The sequence below is a fragment of the Anneissia japonica genome, unplaced genomic scaffold, assembly GCF_011630105.1.
Source record: "Anneissia japonica isolate Jap-2015-1 unplaced genomic scaffold, ASM1163010v1 scaffold287708_len1499824_cov190, whole genome shotgun sequence".
Classification (NCBI taxonomy): Eukaryota; Metazoa; Echinodermata; class Crinoidea; order Comatulida; family Comatulidae; genus Anneissia; species Anneissia japonica.
This window is the reverse complement of record NW_022752295.1, coordinates 1014653-1032240: the sequence shown is the minus strand read 5'-3', so window position 1 is coordinate 1032240 and position 17588 is coordinate 1014653. Positions and strand designations below refer to the sequence as shown.

General features: G+C 34.1%; 1 protein-coding gene across 1 annotated transcript; it reads left to right on the top strand.

Moving 5' to 3' along the window:
* The first annotated feature begins 17 nt into the window (after window positions 1–17).
* LOC117122254 (deleted in malignant brain tumors 1 protein-like) lies at window positions 18–16595 on the top strand. The gene is made up of 17 exons (XM_033267789.1): window positions 18–2084; window positions 3454–3592; window positions 3855–4057; window positions 4479–4811; window positions 6006–6335; window positions 7604–7669; window positions 9044–9160; window positions 9808–9927; window positions 10255–10371; window positions 10610–10726; window positions 10997–11119; window positions 11359–11478; window positions 11820–11933; window positions 12268–12381; window positions 12577–12661; window positions 13279–13329; window positions 14633–16595. Exons 1-17 carry the CDS (start codon window positions 2024–2026, stop codon window positions 14877–14879), a joined length of 2457 nt encoding a protein of 818 aa, XP_033123680.1. The 5' UTR covers window positions 18–2023; the 3' UTR covers window positions 14880–16595.
* Window positions 16596–17588: the final 993 nt, after the last annotated feature.

Sequence of the window (17588 nt, the reverse complement as noted above, 5' to 3'; positions counted from 1 at the left end):
ATAAGAGACAGGTTTTGTCGAGATTTCACCCACTTTTATTTAATTTCTTCTTTTTTCAATTGTTTTATTGTGTTTATCTGACAAATATACATTACCAATATTTAAAAGTTAAACATAAATATGTAACATAAGCAGTAACACTCAAGAGGGTCATTCCACAATGGCTGGCTACTCTAATATATTGTAATATAATTTTATTGAAAGGATCGTTATAGTATTTTAAAGTATACGTAGCTGCATTCCTTCTTTTTATTGAAATATTATGTATACATTATCAGATAACGATACTTTGAATACAATTGCGCTATATAATATAAATATATCCACCAGGGTCAAAATAGAGACGATGGTGTAGAAGCAGTCATTGAGATCACATGTTGTAATCACGAAAACACCGATACCATTGGGTGTACTGAAGCGCAACTCCACCTGTACTGCTTCTCAAACTACAAGAACGTACACTCGGCTTACTCTTTAGATTTATCCAATCATGTGAAATATAATATAATTGTAGACCTACTCAGAAGAAATTTCTGCCGATGTTACTAATTCTCAATACTTTTGCTGAAAGTACTGCATTAATCATTTAATTAACGTAGAGTTTATCATCAGTTGTACTTCTCAACTTTAATTTCATTGCAATAAAGTACGGTATAATATTTGAATTATGACAAGCATATTGTGTATTGTTGGCAGAAGTAAATACCGATATGGCTTATTGAAACAAAATAAAAATAGTAAACTAAAACAAGAAGTATTTCTTACGTGTACATATATTTTAATTGTGAAAATATGCTGTAACTGTATCGTGTTAAGGGAATGTGATACAAACGAAAACATAATCAGTCTCGGAGCGGTCGGCTGTTTGTCCATTAAATTTCATGTATTTATTTTCATGCCTAAGAAATTACACAGTGTACTTAAACCGATTTTTGGCACAAATATTTAGAAAGTTATTTACAAATCTACAGATTATATAAGTTCTATAAAGACAAATTGACCCACGTACGGTCATAACTTGTTGTATTCGGAGGCTTTTCTTTCGTGTAAGAATTTATTAATTCTTTTCCTTTAAAATGATGAGTGGTTAGTTTATCACAGAAACTGTCAAGCAATATTGTTCGAATAAAGGATTATTAATTTCGCCGAAAAAGTTTTGTGTACATTTGTCTACTTATTGATGTCATCGCATCGTGATACCTTATTTAGTAATCCGTATACACCTGATTTAAGCCACTTATTTTTGAACAATTACAATTACTATGGAAGAAACAATAAATCCGCAGCCTTTCTTGCCTACACACTGACTCAGCCGAATTTGAGTTTCTGAACCCATAGTTAAATAGTGAATAACCTGTATTTCCACTTGTTTAGTTGCTGTTTGTCTTTGTCTAAGCAGGGTTGACGTATGACAAGGTTTCAAACCTTTTCTTCTGGGTTATTCGTCCGTAGATTTGTACAGTTAGTCCTAAGCCGATGTTTAGCTTATGAACAACGCGTGCATCAATTTATTCTTATTTTTAGTTAGTGCTTAAACATTGTATAATACCGTGTTTCTGCTAAAGAAAAGAGCTCAGACATTTTAACTGTGAAGAACAACAACTGACCGTTTTTTTTTAACACAGATTGCGTTTGAATCAAACAAAAAGAGATCATAACAATCAGATATATACTTATTTTAAACCATCTTCATTCTCAGAAGTAAGGATAGAAAATTGGAGCGAGGGAATAGCACCCAGTAGACCAGGATTGCCGTTCTTCACTGATTGACGCATTTAAGAGATTGAGCTTTGGAGTCAGTTGGTCTGTCACTGGACAAGTCATCTATTGGGAATGATTGTATTTATATAATTTTGTAGGCCTACGGATTACAGTATTTGATATTTAAAAAAGATTGATATCACACGCACCGAAAATAAAAGGCGTTGACACAGAAGATAATAAAATAGAGGCGTGTCTACATACATAACGTTACAAAGTACTGTACAACCTGTTTGGCGCGCAACATCTTTAAGAACCAACGATGAAACTAATGTGGATTTTATTATTATTTGGAAGTCTCATGCATCATACAATTAGTACAGGTATGCCTAATGTTATTATGATTTCCTTTTCTGATTTAATATATTTTTATACTGCAAATAATCTTAAATTAAATACTAGTATGAGCAACTAGTACTCGTAATAATTTCCAATTGAATAGAAAGACCTATGTCAACCGTATAACAAATGACATCATTCTAAAAATGTTGTGTTATTATATTTTTGAAAATGTTGTGATGACGATATTAAAATTTTCCATTTTTACTTATACCAATTTTTAGTCATAAATATTTTTATAAAATACTAATAATAATAAGTATTAATATAATAAAGAATAATGCTATACCATATCGCTTTTATATATGTTTGTATTCGATAACATATACGTTACTAACTAGTTCCTCCTGACTACCGTACCGATACAATACACGTGGGTTATATTAGTATAGTGCCTATTGGTAGGATGTATTTTTTTTTTTTTGCGAATATGCCCGAACAGTTTTACAAATGACAAAAAAACTGTATAGTCCCATAACAACATTACTATACTAATGTACAATAAAATTGTAATATAACTGTTGATATATATATTGTGAATGAATATCATGAATAGCATGAATGAAAATATAACTGTAATTTGTATAGGCCTACTTGTTTTTTTAATAAAATCACCCACTAGATAAGTCCATGGAACTTGATTTTAATATACAATCATTTCTTCTTTATGGGTAACCTGGTCAGTATAGAAATATGCTCTCCCATAGTTATGTTTTACACTAATAATCATAATGAGGCTAAAGAGTGGAGTTATTTTGAGTCGTGAGAAACAGTTCTGAATGTAACAGTCAGAATTGATGGCAAGAATTGATTGGTAGCAAACCACCATCAATCCAGCTCTACTCTAACTTCGGACTGGTAACGGTATGCCTACTAGCCTGTCAAACAATGTATACCTTTAGTTGTATAATTAAACATCCTTGTTTATTTATAAATATACTGAAAATATGCGTATTTGTTGAACTTATAGTATACGAAGGACTTTAGTTTTTTTTTAATTCCTAGATAAAAGGCAGACCATGGACCGTTGCTTCGGATCTACTTGGTTTGTTTGGTTCCTAACTTACGGTATTCTTACCAAAATTATCTATTGTCACGTTGTCCTTCTGGCCGATACGACATCAATTTATTCTTTAGCAGCGTTTTTTAGATAGGTAATAAAAATACTTATATGGCTACTGTATTGGTACAAACTTTATACAATTTATTGCATCCTAAATACATGTATAAGGAATAGAAAAACGTTTGGGATTAAGTTTTCAAATTCCTCAACTATAAAAATGTACTGTTGTTATGAACTTTAATGCAATTTAAGGAAAACATTTGTTCTCAAAATATTTCCTAATAATACAGATTCTCCTGAGTTTGGTGACGTTCGATTGGTTGGTGGGCCTTCGTCTAATGAGGGTCGAGTTGAGATTTACTACTCGAGTGGTTGGGGAACTGTCTGTGACGACGACTGGGGAATAACGGATGCTGACGTTGTCTGCAAGTAAGATCAATCAATACCATAGTCTACAGATTTGAACGTACACTTTTAGAACACTGACGATGATGATGATGACGATGATAATGATGATTATGGTGATGACGATGATGGCGATGATGATGATGATGATGATGACGACGATAGTGATGATGTTAGAGCTTCAAACCTACAGTTAGAAACGGTAACGGTATTGCGCTATTCCAATAGTCTTTTAAGGTTCTGAATTCTATATTTATCATATGCTTGTATATGTTTACTCTTTTAGACAATTGGGGTATTCGTGGGCTGTTGGAGTCAAACGTGAAGCTTATTACGGCGAAGGTACAGGTGATATCTATTTAGATGATGTTGAATGCTACGGTAATGAGGATTCAATATTTGATTGCGTACATAATGGAATTTATAACCATAATTGTGTACATGGTGAGGACACCGGAGTAATTTGTGAAACAGAGGATATATCACCAGGTTAGTCAATGCAAAGAAGGAATGTTACCCTTTTTTTTCTTTTCTTTTTCATTCTTTATAATAGAGATACTGTAAACAATAACATGATCAGGAACACATGGCATCAAAATGATGGCGGTTGGAAGAAGATGCTGATATGTTTATGATATTCATGATGCTGATGATATGATGATGAAGGGGTCAGAATAACTCTTTGAAATTATGAGAATAATTATAATGCTGATGAAAATGTTGATGTTTTGATGATTATCATGATACAATGACTATGTTCGTGATGGTGGTGAAGTTCGTGAGGATGATCACGATAATATATAATTGTAGAAACACATTGTAGGTTAAGTGCAGTACGCATTAACATACGGTAGTGTGTATCACTGTTACTACAACTTATGTCAACCATTATCACATGTTTGGTTCAAAGAGGATGGTCTGTTGCGTCTTACTGGGGATGATGTTGACGGGTATTCAGGACTGCTTGGCATAATGTACCGTGGACTCTGGGGCTCTGTGTGTAAGGATGGCTTTGATATGAATGATGCAAATGTAGCTTGTAAACAGCTAGGCTTTCAGTGGGCTATAGACTTTAAAGTGGGATACAGAATATCTAGCTCATGCTGGAGCTGGATTTCTGACCTGGAGTGTAACGGTACGGAGTCGAACCTTCTTCACTGCGGGCATGAAGGACTCTATGAACAAGGATGTGATGCATACGATGCTGTTAGCATCGCATGCAGTGATGGTATCAATGATGTAGGTAGGTGTATTGATTTCAAAACTTACATGTTAATAGTAATACTAGTATTAATATTAATGAATTACATTTCGCCCTTGAAATAGTCATACCTATTCCTTGTTTTTGCATTTGCAAGTTGATGTAAGCCTCAGAAAAATGTGTCAGTGTAAGCTGATTGTTTATTTTTATTCTCAATTTAAATCATATCTGTTTTGTATTCCTTGTTTGATATTGACATTGTCTAAAATAAAAATGTATATCACTGAATTCTGCATCAGTCAGTCAATAATGATGATGATAATAATAATAATAATAATAATAATAATAATAATAATAGGCCACCTGTAATAATAATATTAGTATAAATAATACTGGTCAATTTTGTAATACTCTCATGCTGACTGTCTCTTCACCTAGGAGACAATAGGCCTAATCATTGATAGTAATTGTTATTGTCGTGATGGAATAATACACAATAACTGGATTTGTGTCAGGAGAAACATGTATAGGTGTAATTTTGCCCTACCTGACCTGAAAATGTACCGAATACTCAGTACATTTGAAAACAACTGCGAAAAAAATAGCAAGTTGTTCTCAGGTGGAACTCGAACCCACGATCTTCAGATCACTTGCCTGGCATCATACCTCTCGACCACCGAGCTTGCGCCTGATGGCAAGGGTTGAATTCGAGTCCAAGTAAGCGGCGGGTACTGCAGTGTTGATATAGTAATTGTTATTGTCGTGATGGAATAATAGACAATAACAATTACTATCAACACTGCAGTACCCGCTGCTTACTTGGACTCGAATTCAACCCTGGCCATCATATGGTCTAGAGGTATGATGCCGGGATAGTGATCTGGAGATCGTGGGTTCGAGTCCTACCCGAGAACAACTTGCGATTTTTTTCGCAGCTGTTTTCAAATGTACTGAGTATTCGGTACATTTCCACGTCAGGTAGGGCAAAATTACACCTATAGGCCTAATCATTATTATTATTATTATGTTGTTGTTGATACCTATGATGATGATGATGATGATGATGGATAAGTTACTATTTGAGGCATTTTGTTGCATTCACTTACAGTTTAGATAAAATGTATAGTATGTCATATAGCTGAGCTGCACTGATGAGATCTAACAAGATCGAAACGGTACTGTCTGCAGATTGGAATAGTATGTCATATAAAAACTTTCAACTAATTTGTACTATAGATGATTTTCCAGAATATATCCCAGTTCGTTTAAAAGATGGATATGATGATTCCAGCGGCCGCGTCGAAGTATATTATGAAGGGACATGGGGTACAGTGTGCGACAAAAAATGGAACATCTACGACGCAGAAGTGGTATGTCGGCAGCTAGGATTCGAGGGTGCAATCGAGGCCAAAAAAGATGGATTTTACGGCGTGGGTAGTGGTTCAATACACTTTAAAAGCTTTCGGTGTGAGGGTAACGAAACTTATTTGAGTGCATGTACTTTTAAGTACGTTACCGACGGTCAATGTAGTCACACGAATGACGCTGGTGTCGTGTGTGCAGAAGGTCAGTTGTGATGTTTGTTCTTACTGTAAATAAAGTCAAAGTCAAAGACAAAGTCAAAGGATTCTTTATTCATCCAAAAAAAATTAAATTACACTTTTCATACATGCACAGTGGTCAATTAAAAAAAGAATTTTTATATTAATTATTATTATTATTATTATTATTATTATTATTATTATTATTATTATTATTATTATTATTAATGATATATTATGATAAAAAATCACATAAAAAGTTACAATAGAAAATACACTTTTTACGCCTATTATTACCTCCGCCGAAGGAGTTTGTATTCACTGCTCTCTGTCCCTTTCTGTCTGTCTGTTAGCAAGATTACGCAAAAACTAATGAATGGATCATCATAAAATTTAGTGGAATTGGAACATAATAATCGAAGAAAGACATCATTCAATTTTCAGAAGAAAAGGTCAAGGGATGCAAGATACAAGATAACTCTATTGTCCGAAAGGAAATTACATTTGGACATTACATCGCATGAAAAAAATTAAAAATGCAAACATATAAATATAAATGACGTGTTAGATATAAGTTCCTACATAAAGTCTATAGTACAATTATGGAGGTATATACCTCCATGGTACAATATATACAACAAAACATTACATAAAGATAATGCGTTGAATATGGAACAAGGAGTTAAGGAACCGACTTGTTTTAAGGCCTGTTTATACTTCAACGATAACGACAAAAAAGCTAAAAAGCAATTGTTCATATAGAAAATAAAAATAAGAGAAGTTTTTACACTAGAACGATTCGATAAAGATTTATCAGTTATGCGATAACAACATATTTTGAAAAAATAAAATCAGATGAAGTCATAATCATGGAAAAACATTAAAATCGTAGTAGGCCTAGTGGCAACGATTTATTTTCTTGAGGGTACGCTGCAGTACTGAAAAACACATGTGCCTGAATACGGCGGGCGATTCTATTTTTACCTTGAGGGTGTGCTGAAATTCCGCCCATCATACAGGGCCTATTGTTGGTACAGTATTCAGGCGCAGGTCGCAGCTATGCACTCAATGGAATGACTTCTCTAGTTTTTAAATGCAGTTAGTTGGCCCTTTTTCATGATTACGATACTATACGTCTAACTCCTCCAATGAACCTTTCTCCTACTACCTATCCTTTCTGGTAATTAAAGGGTGACCCACACATTCTTATACTTCATTGTCTCACACATTCGAATTGTCGTCAACATTATAAGGTTTGATTTTCCTAACTGTATTTTTTGTTTATTGAACTAGATAATGATGATGATGATTCGTCTTACTTATATTCTTTTACCGAATATCCAGACTTACATTCATTCGGTAAGTGTGTAAAAGTCAAATATATTTAAGCCAATCCATAGAAACATAATTGTTAAATTATCGACTGTTAACGTGAACATTACATTTCTATCAATTATGAGTTCGTATACAGTTATATTGGTCGTAACGCATAATGTTAAAGTTACGCTAAGTAGGCCTATTCCCGAGTCTAGGTTACTCATGGAAATAAAAGTACCAATGTAATAACAAGTATCATATTCTACATGGTAGTTTATTTCTACTTTCTGTGAGTAGAGGAATCCTCTCAGTGAAAAACTCTGCTCTTCCAAGTGGCCCCACAATACAGTAAAATATACATACGAAAATAAACTACAGTAAATCTTAATCTATTATCTTCTAAACTTTGAGTAAAAGACAGACGATTTTATTTTGTCGAATTAATTCGGCTTGAGACATTAACAACTTGATTTTCTCGCTATGGAAATGTACTATGAATTGAATAGTATTAAGTTTTAAATACCATCATTATGTCTCATGTGATATGTTTGCTTTTGGTAGGTCTTTACCGATTACTTGATAAGTCAATTGTTCGTAGATAGACGACAGATTGACAGGGTGAAAGTTATAGCTAATATAGCACTAAAATCAGATGTTTAGCTTTTTTTTTTATATGGTGGATGGGGGTGGACTTCAGACTTTTTTTACTTTTGACGGCCCAGTCTCCCCCTCCCCCACCCACATACAAATCCGCCCCTGCCCAACAAACATCAGCGGTAAAGTCTTTACATTAGTCCTTATATTAGAGGGAAAGGGAAGGTCAGTTTATTGGTCAGAATTTAATGCATACAAAATGACGATCTGTTTCATTGTGGCTTCCATCATTATTATGTCGGCGTTCGAGCGACAATTTTAAAACTAGGCGCTTGGGCATGTATAATTGATTATTTTAAAGTTATTAACAATCTTAAATTATAAAGTTCAGTATTAAGTATAAAGATAAATATTATCAATCAAGATTTTTCTATGCATTGCTTTATTAGATGTTGTTTATATAAGGATGGGCCCCTAAAGATAGGGAACCCTTGGAGATCAGAGACACAGGTTCAATAAACCACCAGAACCTGTGTTAGTTACGCCACTGTGTTAGGCATGTATAAGTGATTATTTTTAACAATTCTAAATTATAATGTGCAGTGTTATGTAAAGACAAGTATTATCAACCTATGTACACATTGCCTTATTAGATTTTGTGTAAGGGGCGGGGCCCTTGTAGATCAGGGGCCCCTGGAGCTCGGGGGCCCAGGTTCGGTGAACCTGCAGTAGTTTCGCCACTGCATATTTTATATTCACTGTAAATTATCTTGTATTATAATGAATCATTGTAACAACGAGTTATAAAAACATATATTTCAGAATTAACTGCATGCGATAATAATCCTTGCGTAAACGGTTACTGTTACCTTGGAACATCGTCCTATGATTATCACTGTGCATGCTACGAGGGCTGGAGTGGTGATGTGTGTGACGAAGGTGAGTTTAATGCTCCATATTCTTACATTCATGAGGCCAGCACCTTAGATCCACTGTTTTGGAGAAAAAAAATCCACTGCCGATTCGGTGATGGTTTTTACATATTTACTGAAACATGGAGACTAAATAAACAAAAGGCATATTTATCGTGTTTTATTTTATTATGTTGATATGCCAATGCTAGATAGCATTTATGTTATCGCCATATCAATTTTTTTAATCTAATTTTTTTACATCTAATTAATAATAATAATAATAATAATGATAAAAATAATAATAATGATAATAATAATAATAATAATAATAATAATAATAATAATAATAATAATAATAATAATAATAATAATAATAATAATAATAATAATAATAATAATAATAATAATAATAATAATAATAATAATAATAATATGGATCTATTGAACATCTTCAAATGTGTAGGCGTAAAACAAGAGGGTAGAAATAGGCGATAGACCTACGGTTTGTTTTGAATATTTATTTTGATTTAGAAAGCTTGAATTCTTTTGAAATATACATCTACTTTAAACAATGGTTGACTGTGCTGTTTTGTGCTGTAATGCATCGCTTTTGTGAATTCTTGCCGAATGTTTCCACAGCCTAATAATTTTACTTTTGTTTGAATATGGTAGAGATCGTGGGTTGTGGTTTGGATCCGTGTTTGAATGGTGGGTTGTGCGAAAGCATATCGGATAATGGTGATTACAAATGTGATTGTTTATATGCTTGGATTGGAACACATTGTGAGACAGGTTAGTCTACGCGAATATTCGATAGTTGAAAGATCATGATTTAGATTTTCTTCATATTATTGTGGTAATGTTAGCGTACTCTTTAAAAAGTACCAAATCAGCACATCTTACCAATTCGTCAAAACTTAACATTAAAAAAAAAATACGAATAACATAATATATCGTAAGACTGCCCAAAGAAAATTAAAAAAAATCATAACAAAATTTTAACAGTACGCTAGTGATATGGTATAATTATTGAATTTGGTACTACTGACTTTTGCTTTAACATTGATATTGATAATGTGTATTAATATATGATTATTAATTATAAATAAATAATTTTAGAACGAAATGGCTGCAACCTATACCCATGCTTGAACAACGGTGATTGTATCGATATTGATGCTGGGGGATATACATGTAACTGTATGACAGGATACTCAGGTGGCAACTGTGAAATTGGTAAGTTGGCAGAGAAGAATATTGTTTGCGTTATTGCAGTTAATGCTTGATTTTTGATCAAGCACTGTGATATGCCAAACATGGAAAAGTAACATTTATTTTACCAAAATAATCAAAGCTTAAAACAAGTAATTATAGAATTTTTAGGTATTTTCCGATTTTTTTTGACAGACACCTTTAATCCAGAGGTATATGAATATTATGTGTTTACTATGCGTTTATGTGTTCTTGTTTGTAGTCGAAACAGCCTGCAGTAGTAACCCATGTCAAAACGGATACTGTTTAATATTTCCAAACGATAACATTTATTTTTGTTATTGTAATGATGGATGGACTGGAGATCTTTGTGAAGAAGGTAAGCTGTACAGACTTGGAAGTCATAAAGGGGTACAAACATATATAACATAAATAAATAAATAAATAAATAACCAAAACGAACTAATGTCTGCCTGCATATTAGGCTATCTCTTTTACAAATTATCAACTTTTAGAATGCTACATAGTATTGATATCTATTTATATTATTATGTATCAATCAGGCAGAAATAAAATCTGGAATCAAAATCTTGTAAATTATGATGAAACTGATGAACTGTTTTTTGTGTTCTTCTTATCACTCATGTAGAAGTTAACGTGGATTTGGAATGTTCAAGTAGTCCTTGCCTACATGGAGAATGCCTGGAGCTGTCAAGTGAAGGGTATTTTTGCTCCTGTGAAGATTTTTGGACCGGTGTCAATTGCGAAACATGTACGTAGTATTAGCTTTTGTCATAGTAAACTTAGTGTCAATAAATCAAATTAAATCAATAAAACCGTGTCCTCACTTCTCCTATGTGTTAATTAAATTTACAATACTGTAGATCTATGAAACAGTTCTTCTTCGAGCGCTTATAATAATCATCATCATTGACGTTTAACTTTCGTTTAGTATGGTAACCTGTAGGTATCGTATAATATATAGTCAACTGACATTACTTCTCTTTGCAGCCACCATCGGATGTGTTGCGGCACCATGTTTAAATGGAGGCAGCTGTCAAGATATTGGACCTTATGGTGATTACGAATGCACATGCCCTGCGGAATTTGAGGGTCACGATTGTCAAACAGGTACATTTCTTGAAGATACATCTATCAGAATATAGAAAACCCCGTGTATATGAAACATTTAATAGCTTATTTTTAATGATCAAATAAGTATTACTTCCTTATTTCCAATGATAAGAGATCGAAACAATGTTTTATGTGTTATGAATAAAACAAAGAAGATGCAAGGAAAGTCGAATTGGAACTGTGAACAGTTTGGTGTTTTACCCCGCATATATGTATATACACTATATATATATATATATATATATATATATATATATATATCATTAGAAATAATATCGTTTTACTCATGTCGAGGCTACTTAATTTATATTTTCAAAATAACTGGTTATTCTTTTCAGAAATTGCATGCGAGAACAACCCATGTGTGAACGCAGTGGCTTGCATTGACAACTCAATCGGTGAATATACGTGTATCTGTGAAACGGGCTGGATTGGCAGCAACTGTGACGAATGTAAATCTGTTTTATGATTGGCTTATATTTGTACCAAATGTTATCTCTAGGCCTATCTGTTTTATAACACACACAATATACAATAACTACTGTACTCCCAATACAATACATAACTAAAAGAAGCGATACATTGCTTATTTCAGTGTGTGAGCACTGACACGCGATTGTTTTTTAAACATTAACACCAAAACTTTAACAAATTATTATTTAAAGTAAATAACGTCAATAGACATTTGATTTGAAAGCATCTGCATAGCAATTCTAACCAATCAAAGCAAACTGCACATATAATGTAAAACCCATAATATCCGAGGTAATTTACATGTCATTTTAGTTGAAAATGTCAACACCAATTTGATGCAGACAACAAGAGTTATTGACGAACCGACAACTCATGCATCTGTTGTTACTAGTCGAGAGCCACAGACGTCATCGGATCTGCAAATAGGTACGTATTCAGTAACTAAATAGATCTATGCATTTTTTTAAAAATTTATTATACATGAACATCTCTTTGGCCTATGTGCTTTAATCACATCTTATTATTTGCTAATATCTGGTTACTTTATAAGTGTATTGACAATGCAATAATCTCAAAATTTATTTCAATAATTATAATTATTTTTTTTCTATTGTTTTGCAGGTATCATTGCTGGTGTTGGTGGTGCTGCATTGGTTTTAATTATTGCAACCATAGCTTTAGTTTGCATTTTACGTAATAAACACAGGTAAGTCAGTATGCCTAGGCCTGTGTATTTTTGTGGTTACACATTTACAGTAGCTATCAACGTCCAAAGAAACACAGATTGAAAGAACACAGTTTTCACTTATTTACACGCGTTTTACTACAAATCCATATATAATATATCCAATTATAGTAAATGGGAGCAGTGGCGGATTCACGGGGGTATCGAGCCGACCCGGCCTCCATAAATTTTTAAAAATTGTAAATAAAATGGAGGAAAGGGGAAACTTGTAACCCTAGGCCCCCTGTATTTCGAATTCCTGGATCCGCCACTGGGGAGGTCTATGAAAATAATATAGGCATAGTAACAATAGTGTGTATGATTTCGTCAGCAAAATATTATCTTGTTCTGCTTAATGGAAAAGTTCTTAACATTAGCAATTCAAATTGAATAATATTTTTGAAGTTGTTATAGCAGGGATGACTGGTTTGTCTTGTCTTCGCCTCAAATGAAACGCTTTCGTTTATGTAGGCTAGCACCTTTCTCTCTCTAGGGAAATTTGTGCTCAGTGTTTGTAGGAGATTGGTTTTAATATGTAAATTATATACAGTACTTGTTTGACAACTTTTTACTTAACAATCTCTCTTTTCTTTGTTTAGTTCGCCAAAGCCATCTTTAGCTGGAGTTGAAAATCAAGCTTATGAGCTTCGGTAAGTTCTATCCGTACTAATGAGTCACAAGTAAACCCCACTAGTGCGTTACGCTAAACATCGTCAACAACCACCGCTATGACAATCGCACCATCCAAACATTATAATATATTTGCATCACCCAGCCACCCAATCATGATTTGCACTCTTTCAAAATCCACACACATGCCAGATTACGATATCTAAAAAAATTCCAAACTGCAACAGACGAAAACAACTATACGGTACATCTTTCTCCTCCAATCACAGCTTTCTTTACGCCCCGCCTAATAATTCTATTTAAAGCTGGGTACTCACTGCCTCCAAGCACAGCTTTCTTTACGCCCCGCCTAATAATTCTATTTTAAGCCGGGTACTCACTGCCTCCAATCACAGCTTTTTTTACGCCCCGCCTAATATTTCTATTTAAAGCTGGGTACTCACTGCCTCCAATCACAGCTTTCTTTACGCCCCACCTAATAATTCTATTTAAAGCTGGGTACTCACTGCCTCCAAGCACAGCTTTCTTTACGCCCCGCCTAATAATTCTATTTTAAGCCGGGTACTCACTGCCTCCAATCACAGCTTTTTTTACGCCCCGCCTAATAATTCTATTTTAAGCCGGGTACTCACTGCCTCCAATCACAGCTTTCTTTACGCCCGCCTGATAATTCTATTTAAAGCTGGGTACTCACTGCCTCCAAGCACAGCTTTCTTTACGCCCCACCTAATAATTATATTTAAAGCCGGGTACTCACTGCGCCCGATGATCGTCATCCGACGCGATTCTTTAAAGCTTGGTTTCCATACAAACTACGTAGCAGTCCCCGACGTCATTGAGAAGGCTTCCTGATTCGTCTGACCAACAGCACAATCATCGAAAACTGTCGGCGAAAGCGTGTAGCGATTGTATGGAAACCAAGCTTTATAGAACGCAACAAGACGACGCGCGCGCAACGGATCGGTTTTAATGACGATCAGCGATTAGCTCAGGCTGCCACCGACAACCAATAGACGGCGTTGCGCCGTCACCGGTAGCGGAGTTGGATTCGTTGTATGACGGTCGTAGGAAGCAGTGACTATCGGTGCTGCGTTCTAATGCAACCACGATCACGGTAACTAGTCGTTAATTCAAGATTTGTCACCGTTCTCATGAGGAGCATTTAGAACGCGGCAGGTTATAGTAATGATGTGACCATGTTTGTTTGAGATCGGAGATTATTCTAGAGAAATGCTATATTCGATTATTTACAGTATTATTATCATGAACATTAGTTGGAACCTACGCTATAATCACCAGAATGATTTTTATCTATAATTACAGTGATCCTCCGGTCAACGCTCATTATGACGCACGTATAACGAAGAGCACGGCACCAAAAGTAAAGCCAAAGCCAAGTAAACAATCTAACTACTCGAATGACTACGAAAAGCCGTCCGATGAATATATGAAGCCTGATGTAAAAGTTCATCAAGGGCTTTCAGAAAACATCTATGATGAGATTCAAGCCCCGTACATTGGTCTATCACAGCCTAAATCTAACTTTTATATGGATATACTCCCGAACTAATGAATACAGTGTGGAGGCGCCAGGATTTGCCCGACGAACAGTTAGATGTCCCTAACGAACAGAGGAAATCCCTCCGATTGGATGGTCGATTTCCCCGGACGATAGCATAAGTGAGAAGGGTTAGGGATTTAAAATGCTTATTTGATCGATTTCCGACGAAATGTGTTTCTCTCCCTGACGGGGGAAGGCAGTTTCTTCCCAACGTTGGCCTTGGCTCCCGATTCCGTACCGGGCACCACCACTGTATGGGCCATCTTATATTTGCTCCTATCCCCACAATGTTTTTTCCTACATCTATCTCTCTTACCAGAATAATTTTTTTTTGCTGTAGTATATTAATTATATTACTAAATTATTGTATATTTATAATAATAATAATAATAATAAACAATATCAATTAATATGATTATTTGTATCCATCTCAACCTGTTTATTTGTGCTCATAATAATTATATCCGTATTCATTTATTATGTATGTCACGTATTATTGTAATTTTACTGAGCACTTGGAAAAGTAATAATTACGCATAATAATATGGCCATTTAAATACTATGGATTAAAAGCATTGAAACATATTCATTTATTTTAAGAATTTTATTATTTAAAACTTCAATTTTCACCCTGTTGAGTTTGCCAATGTTATCAGCGCCATCAAACATCATCGTTTGTGCGGTGGATTTTGGCGCTATAGAAGTACCGGCGATTGATTGTGATTGATTAATTACACTAAATTTTGTTTTTTAATGTTTATTATTACACCTTAATTTTCCGACGAATTGTATGGTACTTTAAATAATCGTCACCAGGAGCAAAAACAACAAATATATTTTTATTTACCATCTCAAAACCATAAGGGTGGGTAAGTTAAATTCACATTTCTGGCCTGAGAATGCCATTTCCGACCATCTAGAAGTACCATTGACATTTCGTAGACAATATTTCTACCTCAGCCCTAACTACAGTGGAGTGGAGGTGGCCTAGACCCGCCATCTGTACTATTATTGACTTTCTGGGCCCCTTTATTTCGAATTCCTGGATCGGCCACTGATTGTTGTTATTATTTTTAATATTGATTTTATTATTATTAGTATATTTTTTTATAAATAATAAATTTAATTTATATAATTTATATTAATTAACTATTTAATACAAAACTATATAAGTTTAATATACAAATTATTCATTATTGTATTATTTTTATTGCCATTATTACCAATGTTAGTATAAATTATCATAATTACAATTATAAAATATCAGTTTCACTTTCTTACCGATGCTGGACATTGGAAAATTAGTCATAGGTTTAAACGAATAAATCGAAACTGTTTTAACACATTATGACAACATAGATATGTGGTTAAAATGTATATATAGGCCTAGTACTTAGATTAAATAATCTATTTTTGAGTAACTTTTGATCATTGTCAAATTTGATTTTATCTAGTTTTTGTCTAAAATGTAAAAAAATATTAAATCTAAAAAAAAAAACAGAAATAAACATTATAGTCTCATATTTTCTTTTTTTTTAAATCTAAATGTAGGAGGCTATATATTATTGCAATTTCGATAAGGAGAGTTCTAACCTACAATTTACAACGTGCACGCATAGCCATACCGTTGATTGTAATATCCATGGTCAGCCATGTTTATCGTAGAGACATCGTAGTTATCGCAACACAACTTCATTCGGTGTTCATATTCAGGGTCGATTGTATTATTCTTTTAGCCTCATTTTGTTTTTATTCATATAAAATATTTTAACTAAATAAAATATTACACGCTTTAAATGATAAGTCTACAACATCATACTGTTTTTACAGTGTAGATATTAAGAAATGAAAATACCTTTTCTATGAAACGCCAAATAGGTCACTTATAATGTAAAATATGCGTAATAATACTTTATAAATGCCACTGTTTTGTTGTGGAAACTGGGAGAGCATACCATCTGACTTTTCAGTTCGGCGACTTTGCTAACGGCTCCGGACAACTCGGCGTTTAACCGCGCTACCGCCATCACGGTCATGTCGAGATGGCTTTGGACTCCCTCTTCAGCGTGCTTTTCGTGTTCCGCATTGACGCCCTGAAATCTGTCTCTTATACACATCTAGATGTGTATAAGAGACAGTAACTACCCTCCACTGTGATCAATATTTCCCACAAGTGCCCATCCCAACCAAAACCAACAGAGTAGTGGCCTATGCTTTTTATGAATCAAATGTAATAGAGGCTAAAGAAAAAAAAAATTAAAAGTGCAAAAGTAGGCCTACCAACCCAGCCCAACACACAAAAAACTCAGTTGAACAGATAGGTTTTGAGGCTTGCCTTCAAACTGTCTGGCAGAGTGAAAGTTTTTAATGGAAGGAGACATGACTTTCTACAGTCGAGCCGCTACAGATGGGAAAGAATCATCGCCAATACGCTTACGAGGTATTCTTCTGACAAGATGTGTTGTGGAGGCAGATTGAGTTGATCGCAAATTTGTACGTTTGTTGATGAATTTAGACTAACTTCTTCCTACGTAAACAGACTGATGGATCCTGTCGTGGCCTACCGACGTTAGAAGTATATATAGAACATCAATCTCAAAAGTGATATTTTTACTAGTACTTCCCCAAAGTGGCCCTTCACATTTTTTCTGTAAATAAATAAAAAAATTATATGTGACTTTTGAAAATTGATGACTTTATGTGATTTGAAAAAAATGA

Coding starts and splice junctions, on each gene's coding strand:
- LOC117122254 (XM_033267789.1), top strand. CDS start 2,024: ATGAAACTAATGTGGATTTTATTATTATTTGGAAGTCTCATGCATCAT. Junction 10,372..10,609: donor AGGTGGCAACTGTGAAATTG/GTAAGTTGGCAG, acceptor TCTTGTTTGTAG/TCGAAACAGCCTGCAGTAGT. Junction 12,662..13,278: donor ATTTTACGTAATAAACACAG/GTAAGTCAGTAT, acceptor TTCTTTGTTTAG/TTCGCCAAAGCCATCTTTAG.